Source organism: Hirundo rustica, chromosome 16, assembly GCF_015227805.2.
Source record: "Hirundo rustica isolate bHirRus1 chromosome 16, bHirRus1.pri.v3, whole genome shotgun sequence".
NCBI classification, from domain to species: Eukaryota; Metazoa; Chordata; class Aves; order Passeriformes; family Hirundinidae; genus Hirundo; species Hirundo rustica.
Window position 1 is genome coordinate 3,522,807 of NC_053465.1, and position 18,822 is coordinate 3,541,628.

Genomic DNA, 18,822 nt, shown 5'->3' on the forward strand with positions numbered 1-18,822 from the left:
TTTTTGAAGGGCTGGTTTGCCTTCTGCTGGGTTTGTCTGAAATTCATTCATGCCTCCCGGCGGATTACGCTGCTTTAATTAGGCAGTTTGGGAAGCCGGGTGCGTAACCAGCCTCGTTTTTAGGGCAAGGTTTGAACTTCACAGAGACACAAAACTAAAGGGGGCTTCGCGGGCGCGTCCCGGTTTTTTTGCAATAGTTGCAGTTCTTTGTACCCCATAGTTTTAATACTCTATTTTTTGTGTGTGCTTCATGTTCTCCATGCCATATAAGGAACTGTAACCTTGATTACCACAAGATGATTCCAAATATATGGAGTCATACTTTTCAGCTTTCTCATTATTTGCTTCAAAATTAGACCCATGGTGCCCCTCCGCCTCCAAGTGGCTGGAATGCTCGAGGTTCTTTTGGAATTACAGCTGGGGCCTCTCTCAAAATCACTTTTCTGGGATATGTACGCATTGATACCATCTATAATTAAATTCTGAGCTTTAGACTATCTGTAAAACTTTCTGTGCGACTTACAGTTTCGATAAGGAAATCGTAATAACCCTTCGACTTGAAACTAGAAATCCAAAAGTGTTTGCAGCTTCTTGGGAAAGTTTCCTGGAGAGTCGGATTTTGGGTTACTTCTGTTCACGTCTTACGCTACATTTTGAGGTTCATTTCCAACATAAATCTGCTTTTCAGTGGGATCCTTATGTCTGAGGACTGACATGGAGAATGTTGTTACAGGAACATCGTATATGAGATGTTTTTAGGTGCAATATAGTGTTCTCCTAATTATAATACTTGGTACAGTACTGTCCCTATGTGCCTGTCTCTGTGAAGGTTTTTTTCTCTTTCCTAATTGTAAAGTTGTTAAAGTAATTACAAGGGGTTTAGATTTTATTTTCTCTCTCCTTATCTAGTTTTGTTGAAGCAGAAAAAAGAGCTGTGCCTTTCTGAACATTTTTCATTTTCCAGTAACGTTTGTGGCACGTTTTCAGTGACCAGCTCAACAGTAAAAGCTCCCCCTTTGCAAATAGTAGAAAATACTGATAAACCAGTAAAAAACAAACAGTCAAAATCTACTGGTATCTCAGTTTTGATTTTTGACTTACATTTGAGGAAAAACCGGACAGGTTTGGTTTCACATGCTGTCCGTGTTTGCAGGACACTATAAATACCAGCAGACTGGACGTTTGCTTGTTTTATTTGCATCATTCCTGTAACTTTGCCTGCTGTTTCGCTCCTCTTGCAAAAAAAACGAGCTGGAATCTTTATCACCAGTTCAAGGAACAGGATTCCCTCCTCTCCCCACCCCTGCTTGCTTTGAGCAGCAAAAAGGGACAGAGTCGAGGGACAGTCAATTCGTTCACACACAAATACCCTTTTTTAAAAGGGGGTTTTATATCTTTGTACTCATCCTATGTCTCTGGCTCAGCATAGACAGCATAACTGAAGAAGGAATTTACCAAATAGTTAACTGCAGAGCTTTTAGAAAGCTTTGCTGAATAACATAAAGGATTATGGTGGCAAAGACTAAAAAGGCAGGAAAGCAGAAGTAAAGCATGGTCTGTTCTGAAAACTAAAAAATGCACTCTTGTTTACAATAAGCACTATTAATTTTGAGTAAAATTTCAGCTTAAAACGAATTTAAGTAGTACTTTGTAGTTCTGATGGTATGTAGATAAATAAAAATCCGCTGGGCATTGGCGCAGTTTGGTCTTTAGGGTGATCAGTAAAAAATACTAATTTCTTTCTGGTCATAGAAACCTGATTTGGAAAGACTGTTTTAGAGGTGATCAGGGGAAATGCCAGTGTAATTCTTAGTAACATCTTGATAATTCTTGGTAGTATTCTGGTGGGTTCTTAGTAATATCTTAGTAAAAACACATGACTCAGTGGAAATGAAAAATCATTTCCACTAACTCAAGGGACTTGGGGCAATTAACTACTCAGTGTGCCTGCCATTAAAATAGGGTGAATGCCATGTGTGCATTTTGGGGTGTGATGATGGAGGCAGGAAATGCAGCCTCAATGAAGGCAGGCCGGAGCTGGAAGTCTGATTTACTGTCTGTAAAATACCTCGAGGCTTTCAGAGGCGAGAAACTTCACAAATGCAGAGTTTCAGTGCTACTGTTGAGGCTTATAAGTTATAAACAAACGTTGTCTTTGGTTGGGATTGAAATCTTGATTTCATGAAGTATCTTGCTGACACTGAAGATGAGATCTTACTGTGTCTTTTAAGGGAGACATTTTATATGCAAATTCAAGTTATGACTTGACCAGAATAAAAAAAAACCCTGATGGAAATAAAGCTCTTCAAATATAGGTGTGTTGTCAGTTTGAAGACACCTTTCCAGTGTTGTTCTGGGCTGAAAACAAAAGCTCTTCTTCACAAAGCAGGAAAAAAAAAAATTTCCTGTCTGCCAACCATTTCGTCAGATGACAGAGAGTAACATTTCACTTAAAGTTTATTGAGAAGGCTGTCAGGAAATGCTCGAGGAAAGGCAGCCTGAGTTCCCCTCCCGTGCAGCCCCAGACAGTGAAGCTGTGCTGGTTCTGAGGTGGAAGTTTTTGTGTGTTACACACCTTTCCAGCAGGAAAACAATCTGCAATTCTTTGTCTGGCAGCAGCAGTGTTCATTCAGGAAATTCCCTCCTCACAGGGATTGAGCAGCTCTCTCAGGATGAAAGAACTCCAGGATAACTTGGGTACTGGCATATATCTTCATCTGAAAATTGGGACATGGTTTTGACATAATAGGTTTTAGTTAAACCTTGGAAAGAATTGAGGATACATGTGTGGCTTAATTACTTGGACCTGCTGGAGCTAAGGAAAGCCTCTGTGTGGCTCTCTCTGTGAATCTGCCTCCTGAGTGCACCCTTAAAATGAAAGACACTTTATTTGTCACAAAGATATGCTTGGAGCATTTCACATGCAGTTTCCTTGCCCTAAGCTAAAAAAAGGGACACAAAAATGCAGCATATTCTTTTATTTCAGATTGTTTTAATTTTTTGTTAATACCTTTCATTTTAATATCTCAGAGACACAACTGGTGCTGTCCTCGAGATGCTTCCTCTCAGTGTTGCTGACTACAGATAACTTGAAGTCTTTTGAGGATTTTTTTGTTAGTGTGTGTCAGAGCCATATCAATGTTTTATAACACAGGCAAAAGGGCCTCTTACTACGTGACAGAATTTTGCAGAGCAGTAGCTGATCCTGTTATTTAGTCCATGTCCAGAATGTGGCCCAAAGTGAGAATTGGCAGCAATGCTGAATGAATTATTTGCTTTCTGGAAAATAGCTTTTCCATATAATCTCTGGGAAGATTTTACAGAACAAAAAAACCCCACTAACTTTGTAACTTGGTTCAAGGCTTGCTCGCAGTATAAAATTTAGTTTTGTGGTTTGACAGTTTTATGTGAATTATTTCATCAAGGTCACTTCTGTTTCTCCCTGTAAGTTCACTGCTGACACAGTAGATGGTGGGCACGTCTCCAGTAGGCTTAGAACAATCTCTCACAGCAGTGAATTCGGCACACAAAGTAGTACTCAAGTGGCCTCACTTATGTTTTGGGTAGAGCATAGCAAGAATTAAAAATAGAAATTAATGATGGTGAATTTGTGTTTATTTTGAATTGGGCTTTGTTCTCATCTGACTGGATTATTAGTTTAATTTACTGGATAAATTGTTTAGTTTTGACTAACATTGACTGAGAAGTCTCTGAACACAGTGTATTGATCTTTTCTGAACTCTCGTGCTCCTGCTGTTGCTCCTTATTTTAGGTGCATCAGAGCGGATCAAATTTCTGCTCCCCTTTTCTCCTCACATTTATTTTTACATTGACCAACCGAAAGAACAATCCTCTTTCTTTACAAGTGAGCAAAAACCCCAAACTGCTCTTTAATGCCTTTAACCCTTTGTAAAGCTGCTGGACTTTGATGAGAGGCACAGGGGGAAATCTTCACCGAACGTCTCGCTGTGCTCCATTTTCCCTAAAACGCCCTGGAAGCAGGAGGGGTTTTGTGGTGACAGTCACACAGTGGAACACTTCCTTCTCCAAGGAGCATTGTTAGGAGTATCAGATGTTGCTGAATGTTGGAGCTTGTTTTGGGGCAGAAGAAGAAATGTTTATTCCATTTGAACTTGTTTTACCTGGCATGAGCGTTGCTGTTGGAATTCATCTCAAGTACAGTACTACTGCTCTTATGTGGCTGATGTTTTTCAAGGAAATCATAGGCCTAAAAATAGTCTGCATAAACAACAGTAAGAGGTTTGTACTTTCAGTTCCAGGTTTTAGTAATATCTTGTTGTTATTTTCTAATTTTCAGCTTCCAAAATCCATTAAGCTGATTAGCAGAGTGGTTAAAAATAAAACAAAACAAAAGAAAAACCCCAAACCCAAAACAAAACCAAAAACGCACCTCTTGTGGAACCCAGAATAAAATGTTCTGCTTGGATAAATTCATACAGAAAGGCTGGGTGATTGCAGTAATCACCTTTGTATCTTGATGAACATGTTCTGTTCAGAACATTTTTCAAGCATCCTCCAACTTGTGAAATTGCCACGTGATTCTGAAACTGTGCTCTGAGGGGAGAGGACGGGGTGGAAACACTCGTGCTAGTTGGAACGCACGGCTGTTGAACGTATTTAACATCCTCTGTGTACTGAACAGAGAGTTTTAGTTCTTCCCTTTGGATTTAAAAAAAAGAAAAAAAAGAAAAAAAAATTACTTAACAGCTTGGAAGATATGAGGGAAAAAAAATCCAGCTTTCAACTTGCAGAGCGCAGTTTGTCACCGCTTTATCCTTGTGTGTCCGTGGCCATGTCACGCTCCATGATGGAGACTGATCTTTGCACCTTGTCTCACGTGTTTTTGTAGCATGTTAAGATACATTTTATGTGTTTAAAATTCTGTGATTCAGTCTAAACAAAAATTAATTTTCATATGTCTTTAAAGCAAGATCATCTAGTTCCTGGTGAAAAGGGCATTGCACTGAAGCAGTTGTCAAAATATAGAATTATTTTTTCCCCTTTCCCTGCTCCTCATTAGGTGTTTTAGGAAGTCAGTTGGGGCTGAAAAGGGCTGAGTCGTGTGGTGGCTTCACTGGGAGTTTTTTGGTGTTTTGAGTCGTCAGTCTGGCACAGGGCTCCCTTTTCCCCCTGACTGCGGTTAGTGCACATTAAAGGAGGCAGGGAAAACTCGCCTTTCCTTTGTGATTTCTGCTTCAGAGAGAAAACAGTTCATGCAGAGGAATTTCAAAGGGAGCTCAAAGCCTATTGGTCTAAAGGCTGATTAATCATTAATGTTAAGGGTAAAGGCATTGCTGAAGTGGAAGGGGCTGGGCAAGGGGGCACCTGGCCAAGGACCTGGTGTTGGGCAGTGGGACTGCGGGCAAACTCCATAAAATCTGCATCCTGAGCTGCTGGTTTGCCACAATAAAGCAGAATTGACTAATTCCTTGAAATTCTTGCTGTTTGAGTTGAAGTGAAAGGTGATTATGAGGTTATAGTTAATTGGGAAAAAAAATTAAATACTGCAAGGTATCATCTGTAGGTAATGCCTAATGAATTTCAACGAAATTTATTACCTATTTAACCAACTACTGCTGCTGCTTCTGAAACACTGATACAGCAGCTGACAGAAAAATCAGTGTCCCCTGTCACTGAACTGAACTTGTACTGAAATAGGTTTAGGGCTTTCATTTATCTAACGAACTACAGAGTTTGGTAAGCTGTTTAAAAATGCTGATTTGGCTTTCAGGGGAGGTACAGGTGGGCAGTTTGCTGGAGCCGTTCATTGCCGCAGCGTTGATAGCAGCAGGTTGTATCTGGGCTCCGTGTGCATGAATGACCCAGATGAAGCTCCCGGAGTGTTTGTGGCGGGAGGGGCTGCAGTGAGATTCCCGGCTGCTTTAATTAAACTGATCTCAGCCCTCTGCCGGCTGCTGCTGGGAACAGGAGCCCAAACTGAGCCATTTCTCTCTGTGATTTTTCATCGTTTGGTGAGCCTGAGAGAGTTAAAATGCGCCAGAATTTACCTGGGAGCTGTCAGTTACTAAAGCATCAGAAAGTTTGTCTGATTTGAGAGTGACAAGTTTCTCTTTTTTCTTTCCTCTCCCCAGTTTTCTAGACAAGATTGACATAGTCAAACAGAACGAGTACACCCCGTCTGACCAGGTATGTGCAGCTTTGTGAGGAAATGACACAATTTATCTGCCCCCTTCATCTTTGGGGGTAATTCATTCATTTTCTAATCACCATCTCAGGTATTGCCATGTACTGTATGTATTGAGTATTCCAGTAAAAATGGCTTTGTCCTTTGGATTATGCTTATACACGTAAATGATGTACAAGGTTACATCACTTACAAGATTTCCATCATGCTTCTGTGACGCTGAACGCTCCAGTGCTGTTCCCTGCTGTTGTAGTACAACATGGGGGAAAAAAGGAGTTTATTTCCATCGCTGGATATATGGAAACTCACCAAGTATCTGTGTTGAATCAGTGCATTTCCCTTTATGCTTTAGGATCTTCTCAGATGCAGAGTTTTGACATCAGGAATTTTTGAAACCAAGTTTCAGGTGGATAAAGTAAATTTTCAGTAAGTATAATTATTTCTTTTTTATGTTTTTACCTTTTTTTAATACAATACAGACAAATACCAAGGTAATTTGGGAGGAGAGCATATATACCATATATTCTTTGAACCTACTGTATTTCTCAAGTATCAGTGTTTAATAGAAAGGAAGTATTTTATGATTTTTTAATTTAGTAGTCTGGCTTGAAAATGAAGTGCAAGTTAGTGTGCAATTCCTGCTTTATTTTAGATCACAAAGAACAAAATGTTTTAAACCTATTTTCCTCTGCATGCATGTGTTCATGGACTGTTTACCTATTCAAGTTCTTGTAATCCAAGATTCCTTTTAACTTCTGTGACACAGAAGTCCTAAAGTTTCTTACCTTTTCCGTTAGCATGCAGACACAAACAAAAATCTCAGCACAAAATGATTCTGACTGACTGGATTTATGTTTTTTTCTCAGTATGTTTGATGTCGGAGGGCAACGAGATGAGCGCCGAAAATGGATCCAGTGTTTTAATGGTAGGATTAGAATTTCTGCTGGCTTTATAAAATAGTTCTCTGCAGAACTGTAGTGCCTAATCTTCATTTTCTCAGCTGTGTGAAATCCATCATCTTTTCCCCATAGCTCAATAAGGAGTTATCTAACAGTCATCCAGGACTGAGTTTTTCTTGACGTGTAAACTCTTCTAACTACATAGAACATCCTCAAGGAGAGTGCACCTGGAGAGGAATTTGTGTTTGGTAATTTCAGCTTGTCCATTTTTGTGGCTTCCCTCTCTTCAGTTAATCAGGTATTTTTGGAGGTGGCTTTGTGCCTTATTTGCCAGCTGTGAGAGTGTAAATTCCAAGCCATGTTCTGTCCTCCACGTGCAAGTTGACATATGGATGTTCCTGTGCAAAATACAAAATCTAGGATAATTATTATATGCATAAAATCAGATTATCCCATTTTTGTGTATAACTGCAGCCACTTGGCTCTGTTGTGGTGCTTTTTTCTGAATCAGCACTGACGCCCTGCAGGATGAGGTTGTAGGGAGCATCTGTCCAGTTAGACACAGCTGGTGGGAGCTGGAGTCTCTTAACACCAGTGTCCCCATGAGTTGAGGTCAGGTTTAATTCCTACATGACTGAAATGAGGCAGTTCTGTGTCTGTCCTGAAGTGTGACAGGGACCTTCACTGCAGCTCTTTGTTTCACTCTGTATCTCTTTAGATGAGAAACCTTTCTCCACACAGGTTTTCTTAAACCTAGACTTGGTGAAAATATTTTCTCTTTGTTGTTTGGACAAAATAGCAATGAAGTTACACAAAAAAAGCCCACCTTTTAGTAGAGAAGTTACAGTGAGATCCTAGAGAATAAACAAAGCAGAATGCAACTTGAAATTCATGGTACATTGCTACAGTTCCTGTCACAGAATCACCTGGACACTGTGTTGTGGAAGGACTGTGCAATATTTTCTTCTGTGCTATTAGTAACAGATTAGTTTGGGTTTTACCTCTGCTCCTTCCTCTTCCTGTTACCTCATGATCTGACTCATCTGTTCTGCTGCTGAGGTAGATGAGCCTGGAATCAGTGTGAGGGGCTGGAGCAGCACAGGGATCTGGATGCTGTGATCCTGGGAATGCCTCCCAGGGAAGAGATGGAGCTCTAAGCAGTAAAACACACTACAGGGGCACCAGAGCGATTAACCATGAATTCACTGCAGTCTGCTGTTGTTACTACGACTCTTTACACAGATCAAAAGTGCTGTTTGTCCTGAGGTGTTCCCCCAAGGACCTCCCTGTCCAAAAGCTCACAGTTATTTCCAATTTCCTTGGCACGTTTTAAATCCTCTTTAAATTCTCCTCTTGGCTTCTTCAGCTTCTCTGTCTTGCTTCAGTTCCTTTCTTCCCTACATTTTCTGTCGTGCTGTCAGCTTCTGTTCTGGGGCCTGCCCTGCCTGTCTTCCATGGTTTCTTCACTTTCTCTTTGAATTCCTGGTACTCAAAAAGCTGTCAGCAACAGCATCCCAGCCTGTTCTCTGCAGAGAGCTGAAAGTCTGGCAGCTTCTTACTGAACTTCATGATTCCTTGATATTTCCTCTGAAGTTTGGCATTAACTAAAGGGTATCTCTTGGTTTAGATGTGACTGCTATCATATTTGTGGTGGCGAGCAGTAGCTACAACATGGTGATACGAGAGGACAATCAGACCAATCGGCTGCAGGAAGCACTAAACCTCTTCAAGAGTATCTGGAACAACAGGTCTGTGAAAAGCTCTTATCACTGGGCTTACTGATCCTGTCTCACACTGCAGTCACCACTCCTGGATGGGCCTGCCCGGGACAAAGTTCATTTTCTCCATAACAGCTCAGAGAGTGCCGTGGTTTAGGTTTTGCCCAAAACAATGCTGATAACACACTGCTGCTGCTGAGCAGAGCAGGGCATCAAGGCCCTCTGTTCCTCACTCTGCCCCTGCAGTGACTCCTCGGGGGTGTTGGGTGGGCAGACCCAAACTGAGCAGAGGTGTGTTCCGTGCCACATAACATCGTGCTCTGCAGTAAGGGGGAAAAGAGGGGATTTGGGGAGGTACCCAGCTCGCTGCCCACAGGAGGTGGTGAGTGATTGCCTTTGCATCACTTGTTTTGTCTTCTCCTCGCTTTTACTTATCCCTCACTAATTAAACAGTCATCATTTATATTTTATCTCAACCCCCAGATTTTTTTTGCTTTCATTCTTCCTTTCCTCCTCCTCCATCCCCTGAGGAGGAAGGTGAGTGAGGAGCTGTGTGGTGCCTGGCTGCCCACCAGGGTTAACAGCACGGCGGGCTCTGTTATTCACATCTCCCAGCACAGTCTGGGCCGCTTCTTTGGTCACAGCCTCCCACCTTTAATGTTTATTACACTCAGATCACTGAAAGGAGCTCTGCACAGACAGTAATTGGTGGTTGCCATATTGAGGCTGAAATAATTAAAGCAGTGATGGAGCTGTGCTCTGGGAGGTGGGAATGCTCCCCTGGGATGGGTTTGGATTAACAGCACAAAGTGGGGAGCGCGCAAACAGCCTCAGGGTGTGCACACCTGGAATTACAGCCTTGGGATTCAGGTATAAAAGGAACCTTCCCAAATCATTCCAGTGTGTCATATGACCTTGTCCCTAGACATTTTCTGTGACTTAGTGTATTTTAAGTTTCTGTGTGATTTGGGTTGTTCCTCCTCACAGCGTTTGGTTTCCATTTTCCACAGGTGGCTACGGACCATTTCAGTAATCCTTTTCCTGAATAAACAAGATTTGCTAGCAGAGAAAGTTTTGGCAGGGAAATCTAAAATTGAAGACTACTTTCCAGAATTTGCTCGCTACACTACACCAGATGATGGTAAGATTTTTAAGTTTCGTTTGCAATTTATCATCTCCTTGTCAATCACATTTGTGGTGGTTTTGGTAGCTTCAGCTACGACTTGAAAACTCTTAAGTAGATGTAATCATCAATGTCTTTTAGCCAAATTGTAATGCTGAATTTAAGGTATTAATAATGAGAAATTCATGCCTCTTAAACATTTAATGTATTAATAATTTCATCATGACAAAATCCTTTTACTTTGGTGTAGATCACAGTCTGACATTTTGTCACAAATGTGTCCTCGGGACTCCCCCTACTCCTGCTGTGGTCATTTCTCTTACCTGCCAAATGCCTGGTACTGTGGCCATTGTAATTTTCCCTTGTTCTCCTGAAATCCTGCTGGTTTAAATAATGTTGTGGTTTGTCTTGTCTCTCAGTTGGTTTTGCCAAGTGTATTTCTGTCATATGTGAGCAGAAAACAGAACAAGTTGAGATTTGTAGGTGCTATTACTGGAAAACACCTGTTTTAATAAGATACTTATTTTATATTAATCAGCAACACCAGAGCCTGGTGAGGATCCCAGAGTTACAAGGGCCAAGTATTTTATTAGAGACGAGTTTCTTGTAAGTATTTCCTTTCTTTTGCTATTTCTTATGTGATTCTTCTCAAACCCAAGCTCTTGCTCATCTTCTGCTACTGCGAAGTGTTGTCACTTCCTGTGTTGTTTATATTTAACATCCACATTGCATCAACCACTGTGATATTTATGAGCTTTACTGCTGTTTCTTACCCGCTTTTTGGATATTTGTTTGTACGTAATTAAATAGTAAAAGAATTGGTGAGAATTAAGAAACCCCAAATAGAATGATGAGTGAAGTCCTGCTGTTATTAATGGGGCCAGATTTTTATTCCATGTATTATTTCTAAAGATAGAAACTAATCAAAAGATGCCTCATTTTCAGATATTAATGTTCTTTTCATATAATCTTTCCCAGTTCTGGTCAGCTGAAGCTATAATGGACATCGATTTTTTTTTTTTTAATATTGTTACAATTACTTGTAATGGTGAGCCCGCCAATCAAATTGTAGACTCATTTTAAAATGGAGCAAAACAAAAAGTTGAGGGAGGCTTTCTGTAAGTGTAAAGCAGGGATAAAATCTTTGTACAGGGAGCCAAAATCCTACTTTTTTTCATGGCCAAATGGTCTAGGAATTGTGTTGCTAAATCCACCAAAGCTGCGCATAAATAATGGCATTTTCCTGAGTTCTCATTCCTCTCTCAAATTCCCCAGCTTGCAGTGAGCACCTCACCATGTAATTCTGATCATTTTGAATTGCGTGTTTCAGGCGAGAGAGCGAAAACGTGGTGGGCATTTTGGCACTCAGCTGCACTTTTTGAAGACACAGCTCCCACGTGCACATCTCGCCTTCACTCAGCCGGGCTTTGGGGACGGGTCGGGGCTCCCCAGCGGGTTTTATTTTAACCCAGTGTCTCTCTCTTGCTTTGCACAGAGAATCAGCACAGCAAGTGGAGACGGAAGGCACTACTGCTACCCTCACTTCACGTGTGCTGTGGACACAGAGAACATCCGGAGGGTTTTCAATGACTGTCGGGACATTATTCAGCGCATGCACCTTCGCCAATACGAGTTGTTGTGATGGAGAGCACTTTTTTCTGTGTTTTGGACTCCTTATTCCTTATTAAAAAAAAAAAAAAAGAAAGAAACCACCCTTGCCCACATAGGGTGGAAGAGAACTGTTTAAATCTCCCATTGATTTGCACCCCTCAACTTTTTCTCCTTGCTGGACAATAGCAGCACTTCTAAGCTTGCTTCTGTACCCCTCGGACAGTTTGAGATGGCCCCTAACACTTAAAAGGCCATTTCCATGAGGATTCCCTAACACTGTTATTAACAAAAAAGAGAGGAAAAAAAAAAAAAACCAAACCAAAACAAGCAAACAAACAAAAATAAAACCTAATAATTAAAAGCCCTGAATGTGGAGCACCTGAAAGAATTGGGGATGAAAAAATTAAAACGTTGAAACATAAATTGGGGGAGAGAAAACTTTAGGTAATTTAGCACTGCTGTGGGCATAATCCTAGAACCCGTGATCTCCACTTTGTATCACTCACTGCATCCGAGTAACGAAGGTGCCAAGTCACAGACCGAGTTTGAAGACAGACCCTTGAGTTTGGTTCTCTGACTGTAATGTGGCTTTGGGCGGAAATACTGACAATTCTCCAACAGAACTAGACAGTGCAAAAACCAACTGCTACCTTTCAGAAGGGTATTTTTAAAACCAGTCTTGGTGGTCTAAAGACAACCATGGACATTTATGAATTGAACTGCGTATGGCCTGTGATTGCAGAAAGAGTTAACCACACACTGTTTTCAGTTTGTCCACTGATGATCCCGTCTGCTCTAAAAATCATTATCTGGACTGTAGTCCTCACAGTCTTTCCCTTCTTTTTCTTCTTCCCTTCCCTCATTTTTTATTTTACTGCTGGATTATTATTCTTGTACAGACTGTAAAATGTATTATTTTGTACAACTTTATTGAAAATAACTTGTAGAAGATCTTTGTGCCTTGATTATGGCTGTACCTGTACAATGAGCTAAGATGTAAGTATGTTTGATTGCGCTGTACAGCTTTGTCAACCCTATCTGCAGCATTAGCTCAAGGTAGGGAAAATTTATCTGTAGTTTAGTTTTTCTGGTTTATAAAAGAAGGAAAAATACTGTTTAGTAAAAAAAAAAAAGGAAAAAAAAAGAAAAAAAAAAAAAGAAAAAAGTACAAATTGTGCAAACTTAACCACTTTAAAAGTGAGGTCTTCAACAAGTGACCAGATGTTGCAGCATCGTGCTTTTTAATTTTTAGCTTTAATTCATTTAAATCTCTATCCAAATGCAAAACATGGCTTGTTTCTACATAAAACCAAATTTTGCTACAAATTATAAATGTTAGTCTTTGGTCATTCATAGTCCTTTTTTTGCTAAAGACAAAAAAAACAACAACAACAACAAAAAAAACCAGAACAATAACAGACACGTAGGGCATCATGCAGGTCTGGTGACCATCTCTAGACTGGGCCAAATACCCACCAACCTCGGCTTGCGCTGCGTGGGCAACGACTACCGGAATGACAAGGTGTGCACTGCCCTTGGATTTGGCCACTGAATTCCAGTTTCAAATGACATTTTTATTTCTCTTTTAATAAAGAGATACTTTAGAACCTTTTTTTTTTTGTTTTATATTAACTATATAAGTAGCTTAAAAGTGAAGATGTGTGGATTTTTTCTTAAACTTGAATAATTTATGCAAATTATATGCTTAGAACAACATGTGGTACAGTAAAAAGAAAAAAGAGCAAAAATCACTGTAGCAATAAGAGAGCATGTAATTTTAGTAACTACTACACTGCTTTATATTTTATACCTAGGTGTTTTATGTCTCTGTGAGTGTGTTACTTTTTCATGTGTCTAAACCTACGTGTACAATTTGTACAGAGTCAGAAATTACAGCTGTAATAACACATCTAGAACAGTGTTAGCCTATATTACTCAAACACCCCTGTTCCCCCTTCATTTACACCCCTAAACTGATCTGGATCTTAACTGCAGTGACTTTAGAAGGAGAAGAAACAAAAACACCAAAATACTTGCCTCTTTGCCTTTCACACTAGCTTCCCTCCACCCAAGAGACCGTGTTGGCTTTTCTTTTTTTGGGAAGAGATCCAGTTTAAATTCAAGTGAGGGTGTGGTCAGTGATGTCTGTGCAGCTAGATTTGCTTCAGGTATCGGATGCCTTTTCAATCCTAAGAATGCAACTGCTCAGAGTTGTGACTTCTCGCTTGCTTTTGTGGCTAAAGTCTTAAAATGAATCACACAGTCCATTTTCACTGGAGAGCAGGGATGTGAGGGAGTTACTGTCCCATCTCAATTCAGAATTACTCCCAGAAGACACTGAATAGTCGAAAAATTTTAGCTGCGGTTGTTACTCGCCTTTCATGAATGATCTTTCCTGTTCACAGGTTTAGACAGTTGCCACCCGAACTGTGTCGAAGTGTATTAAAGGTGACTGAAAAGAGGCCCCTCCAATTCAGAATGTATCCAGTGCCTGTAGGTGAAGGGCTGGCGTTTCCACTCGCTAAAAAATGGGACACGCGTAGCGGAAAGGAAATTCATTGTGAGCCTTAATTTTAGTTACAGGAGCCAAAATCTTTATTTTAGTGCCAACCCTTATCTTTTTAAGCCTAGGAGGAGTTGGTGTGAACACCAAATTTATAAATGGAGGAAAGCTGTAGTAGTGTGAGGAATGTAGTCTCTTGTCTGAGAGAAACAAAGCACCTCCATTAAAAAAATTAACAAAATAAGCTTCTTCCTCTGATGAGGAGGACACACAATAATGAGCTATATAAGACAGCAACAGTTTAAGAAACCTAAAGCTTTATATGAACAGATATGTTTAGGGGATTTTTTTTTTTTTCTTACGTGAGGAAAAAGGCAATTGTTTTGAATATGGTTGAGTTGCACAAGTACGGGGCGTGTGTGTGTCTTAATGTCTCAGTATTGCCTTTGTTAGTCTCTTTATTAGTCCATGCAGTTTGGTGGCCTGGTAAATGCAAGTCTTATTTTTAACAGCTTTCCTTTTTTTTCTTTTTTTTTTCTTTTCTTTTTTTTTTTAATACAAAACCATAAAGCTTTAATGCTTGCTATTTAATAAGTAACTGTGTTTTCTTCTGTCTCTAATTTAGTGGCCATAATTTGCAGTTAATTGAACCATTCCAACCTAATGCTTACCCATATTTCTTAGTTTTGTTTTATTTATTTATTTGAACTTCTTGTTTTCATGATTGAGGACTGTCACTTCTGTCTCATTCACCTGTTTGGAAACTTCTGACCTTACAGCCAAAACTTAAGTCATTCTACTCAGTATTCATCGTGATGCTGAAGTGTAAGATACCTGCAAATGTAAACACTACCACTTTTATTAATAAAAGCAAATACAGTGTTTTTAGGGCACATTTGCATCACTGTAGTTGAGGTTGTGTCAGTATTTCCATTGTAAACCTATGGAGGGTCTTACCTTGGCACTAAACTGCCCTAAGCTGAACCTTTGCCATACGAGGCTTCTGCCCAAGCGTCATTTGGTGGGTTGGTTTTCCAACAGTTTCCAACACAAACTCTTGTTTCTGTTTTAAGTTATACAACTGTTTTGTTGGATGGGGGTTGGTTTAAAAAGAAAACAGCATAAAAAAACAACAAACAAACAAACCTGGTTCAAGATTGTTTTTGGCACTTCTGTAACTCAGAAATGGTTTTGATTTTAAAACAACCTTCGGCAAGCCAGTAACCTACAATATGGTCTGATCACTTTGGGTATTTTGTAAAAATAATAATAAATTGTAGAGATGTTGTGGTTTCAAAATCAGCTACTGTGCATTTGCAGTAACTTATTTCAACCCGAGAACTTTTAGTAAGTTGTGCATCAGAGCACACAATCAGTGTGGTGCAGCCGAGTAGGGATAACTCCTAAAGAGTTTTTTCTTTTTTAATAATGTGGAGAGATAAATCCACTACAGACTAAAAAAGGATTCAGCTGCCTCTGAAAGCATCAAAAACTGCTCTCAGAGGCTGAAACTGGAGCTCTGCAAGTTGATAGGAGCAGACTTTGATGCAAAAGCCTAGGAAGGCATCCTGGATCAGCTGTCATAGGCAGGAGTCCTGAGGGCTTTTCTTCATTTGTCTAAAAACTGTTTTGATTTGTGGCATCAGGGCAGGATTTAACTGAGGGTATTGTCCTAACTCCAGAGAAAGGGAAGCTAATGCTGCTCCACTGTGCTGCATGGAATTGATACCTGCAGGGTAATTTCCTTCTGCCAGTAAATCTATGCACAGAAATATTAATGTTCATGGCTTCAGAACTTGGGCACCTTGTAATTCGTTGTGGTGTGTTGTTCCTGTGAGTGATGGAGGATGTTTTGTATTATTTATTTTCCAATGTCAAAAATTATGTGCCAGTAAAAACAAAAGACATAAACACAGGAGATTGACCCCAGATCTCGAGGCAGAGCCTGTGACAGCTGAGTACCAGTCCAGTGCCTTAGTGACAAATGCTCTTGGTGATTGGTGCTATACAATTGTCTTAAGAGTGATAAAGTTGTTCTAAGTTATAAAATTATGTAACTCATTGTGGAAGAGAGTAAGTTCTCTTCTTTCCCCAACTGTACCTAATGTGCTGTGTGTGTTCCTAACAATGCTGGCACTCCTAAGACCTCTTCCATGGAAGTAGATGATAAAATTCCTACTAACTTCAACAAGCAGGATCAGGGCCATAGATTATTATCTGAGTGGAAATCTCACACAGGAGCAGGTCCTCATCTCTAAAATATGTTGAGTTTGTATAACAGTAAAAATATCTATAAGCAAACATCTGTTAGCAGTCCAAAACCAAACTGCCCTTCTTCCTCAGCTTGGTATCTCTAAAAATTCGTCTGTTGGGAAAAAAATCTTCCTGTTCTGTGACAAACTTTGAAGTGTCTTTGTAAATAAAATAAGCTACAAAGGGGATTTCTGAAGCTCTGCTGATGAAAGCCTGACACCGAAAAATCCCTCTGGTGACTGACAAGACAAATTCCAAGAGTCAGCCTATTTTAATCCTGGTCATACCCAGCTGGCTTCAGTCCTGTGAGTGGATGTGTGTCAGGGTAGGCAAAACTGCTTCAGAGTTTTACTGTAGTGCTCAGACTGCTAAAATTTGAGCCATAAGTACTGGCTTTGTAATTAATGTTGTGATCCCTGATTCTCATTAAAAGCTCAAGCTGCTTTTTTACCCTGGTTACTTTCAGTGTACTGAGCTGAGCAAAATGGGCGCAGTATAAAGCACAAATCTGACCTGGAAAAGCAACATGGGAAGAGGTGGGGAGGCAAATAAGATCTCTCACTGCATTAAACGTAAAAATAATGTGGAGGTTTTTTCCTGACTTCTGTGTCCTATAAACTTAGCCTGGTTCTGTGGAAAACGGAATTCCCCAGGGTAACAACAGCATTGATACCTCTGTAATATGGATAACTGACCAAATATGTAATAGATAATTAAAAATCCACCAAAAAACAAAACTTAACAGATTTTCCTACTTTTTTTTTTTTTTTCCCCACTTAGGAAGTCTGACTCAAAATTATTGAGTGACAGAACAAAATAAAACCTTGAAACATTGTCCCAGATAAAGAGAAGGATAAATTTTTGAGGGAGAAGGTGCTGACATTAGAGATTTTTGTGTAACATGCTTTCTAATGCTGGGGTAGCAGCAGACAAATGTAAGCAAAGTCAAAATTAAAATGTGAATTTACGTCTTCACTTTAATTTACCCAGTCATTTTATTGAATGAGTTGGCTAATTTATTTTTTTTAATGTACTACTATTCAGGTTTGGAGAAAGACAAGCCTAGGAGAGACACAGTGATGTTTGGAATTCTCTCAGTTCTGTTGTTCTGTCATGCAAATTATTGATTTAGGCTGTGATTTTTATGTGAATTATTAATAGTGAAGTACAGTGTTTCTGTCTGTAGTTTTCTGGTATTTGATGTGACTTTGGAACTGTATCATTCTTGCAACTGAAATGCCAGAGTGCCGGCAGAGGAAGGAGCAGCTGTGTCAGGGTTGGGATTTGCCACATCAGGGGGGAACATTCCTGTTCTTTTTTTGCTACACTTTCAGTTTGCTGTTGGCAAGATCAGAAGAGCTCCCACGAAAAGACAAATTAGGAGTTGGGTGATAGAACCAAATACTGTGGAAGAGCTCAAAGTATCAATGGAGAGTGTTTCAGACTGGTGCTGAGGTAGAGCCACGTGTCCTGAGAGGGGTGTGAGGGGTGATGAATATCTCAGTGGTTTTAATCTCTGTTCTCTTTGAAGGCACAACATCCAAAATGAACTAACAGATTGTGACAGTTTTGGTGCTTACCCTGAGTTCTGTTTCTCACAGGGCAAAGCTCTGCTGGGCTACAGAGGTTCACCTGTGTAAGGCAGCCTGGAAACCAGAGCAGCCACGAACAACAGCTTTTGTTAACCTGTTTGTGATTTAAAACTGGGAAATTTAACAGCCAATTGCTCTGTCCTGCAGCATGTCCCAAACCCTGCTGCCTCTGGGTTCAGCTGCTTTCTCCTGTCCTCACCCCCCTTACTCTTGCAACAGTGTGGTTGATAAGAGAATAGAGCAGTTATGAAAGAAAGGTATGAGACAACCTCAGAGTTCAAAATCCATCAGCTTGGACACTGAAAAAAAGATTTAGGGGGGAAATTCTTCATTCCCCAGGTGAGTGACCCAGCCTGGGATCCTCATACAAATTTTCAAGGTCAGAGAACGAATCTGTCCCAAAAGGCCAGGGATATCCAGTTAAGGAACTGCAAAAAACCCCGTACTTTGTGCAACCATGAGGGCTGGGAGATAGTTTAGTGAAGGGTGAGTTTAATGATCAGTGTGAAAATCAACTGGAGCTTGCTTTGAAGCAAGAAAATATTTTCACCGCAGGCTCATCTTGAGAAGCACTTGGGGCATTGGGAGGCTCAGTGTTTTAAGAGTGTTTTCAGCAATCCTCGGTTATATAAAATACAGTTCCAACTTTTAAGTTGACATCCAAAGGACACTAAAATGACATCACATCAGCAACCTCAAACCCACCTTGTTTTGTCTTGGAATATTCTTGGTTACCTGGTGAAGTGTCGTGTGTTCAATGTCTGGAATTACTGTTAGCAGTATTCGAGGTACAAAACAGAAATGCTTCGTCTCCAGGCTCTGCTTGAGAAGGAAGAACTCTTCAGCCAAAACTCATTAGCCTAACGATGCTGCTGTAATTTCCTACTCCATTGGAAAGTTATTACCTTATCTCTAGTTGAATGTATTGGCTGCTTTGTAAAGGGCTAACGATTACAA

At 40.2% G+C, this 18,822-nt stretch overlaps 1 protein-coding gene across 3 annotated transcripts in view; it reads left to right on the top strand.

The window, feature by feature from the left end:
- GNAS (GNAS complex locus) overlaps positions 1-15,322 on the top strand; it is a 131,093-nt gene extending 115,771 nt beyond the window's left edge. For all 3 annotated transcript variants that reach the window (XM_040079655.1, XM_040079656.2, XM_040079657.2), the window contains 7 exons: positions 6,114-6,168; positions 6,519-6,592; positions 7,033-7,091; positions 8,693-8,813; positions 9,794-9,924; positions 10,445-10,512; positions 11,402-15,322. In XM_040079655.1, coding sequence (XP_039935589.1) covers positions 6,114-6,168; positions 6,519-6,592; positions 7,033-7,091; positions 8,693-8,813; positions 9,794-9,924; positions 10,445-10,512; positions 11,402-11,548 — 655 coding nt within the window. In that variant the 3' untranslated portion in view covers positions 11,549-15,322. The remainder of the gene's footprint in view (positions 1-6,113; positions 6,169-6,518; positions 6,593-7,032; positions 7,092-8,692; positions 8,814-9,793; positions 9,925-10,444; positions 10,513-11,401) is intronic.
- Positions 15,323-18,822: the final 3,500 nt, after the last annotated feature.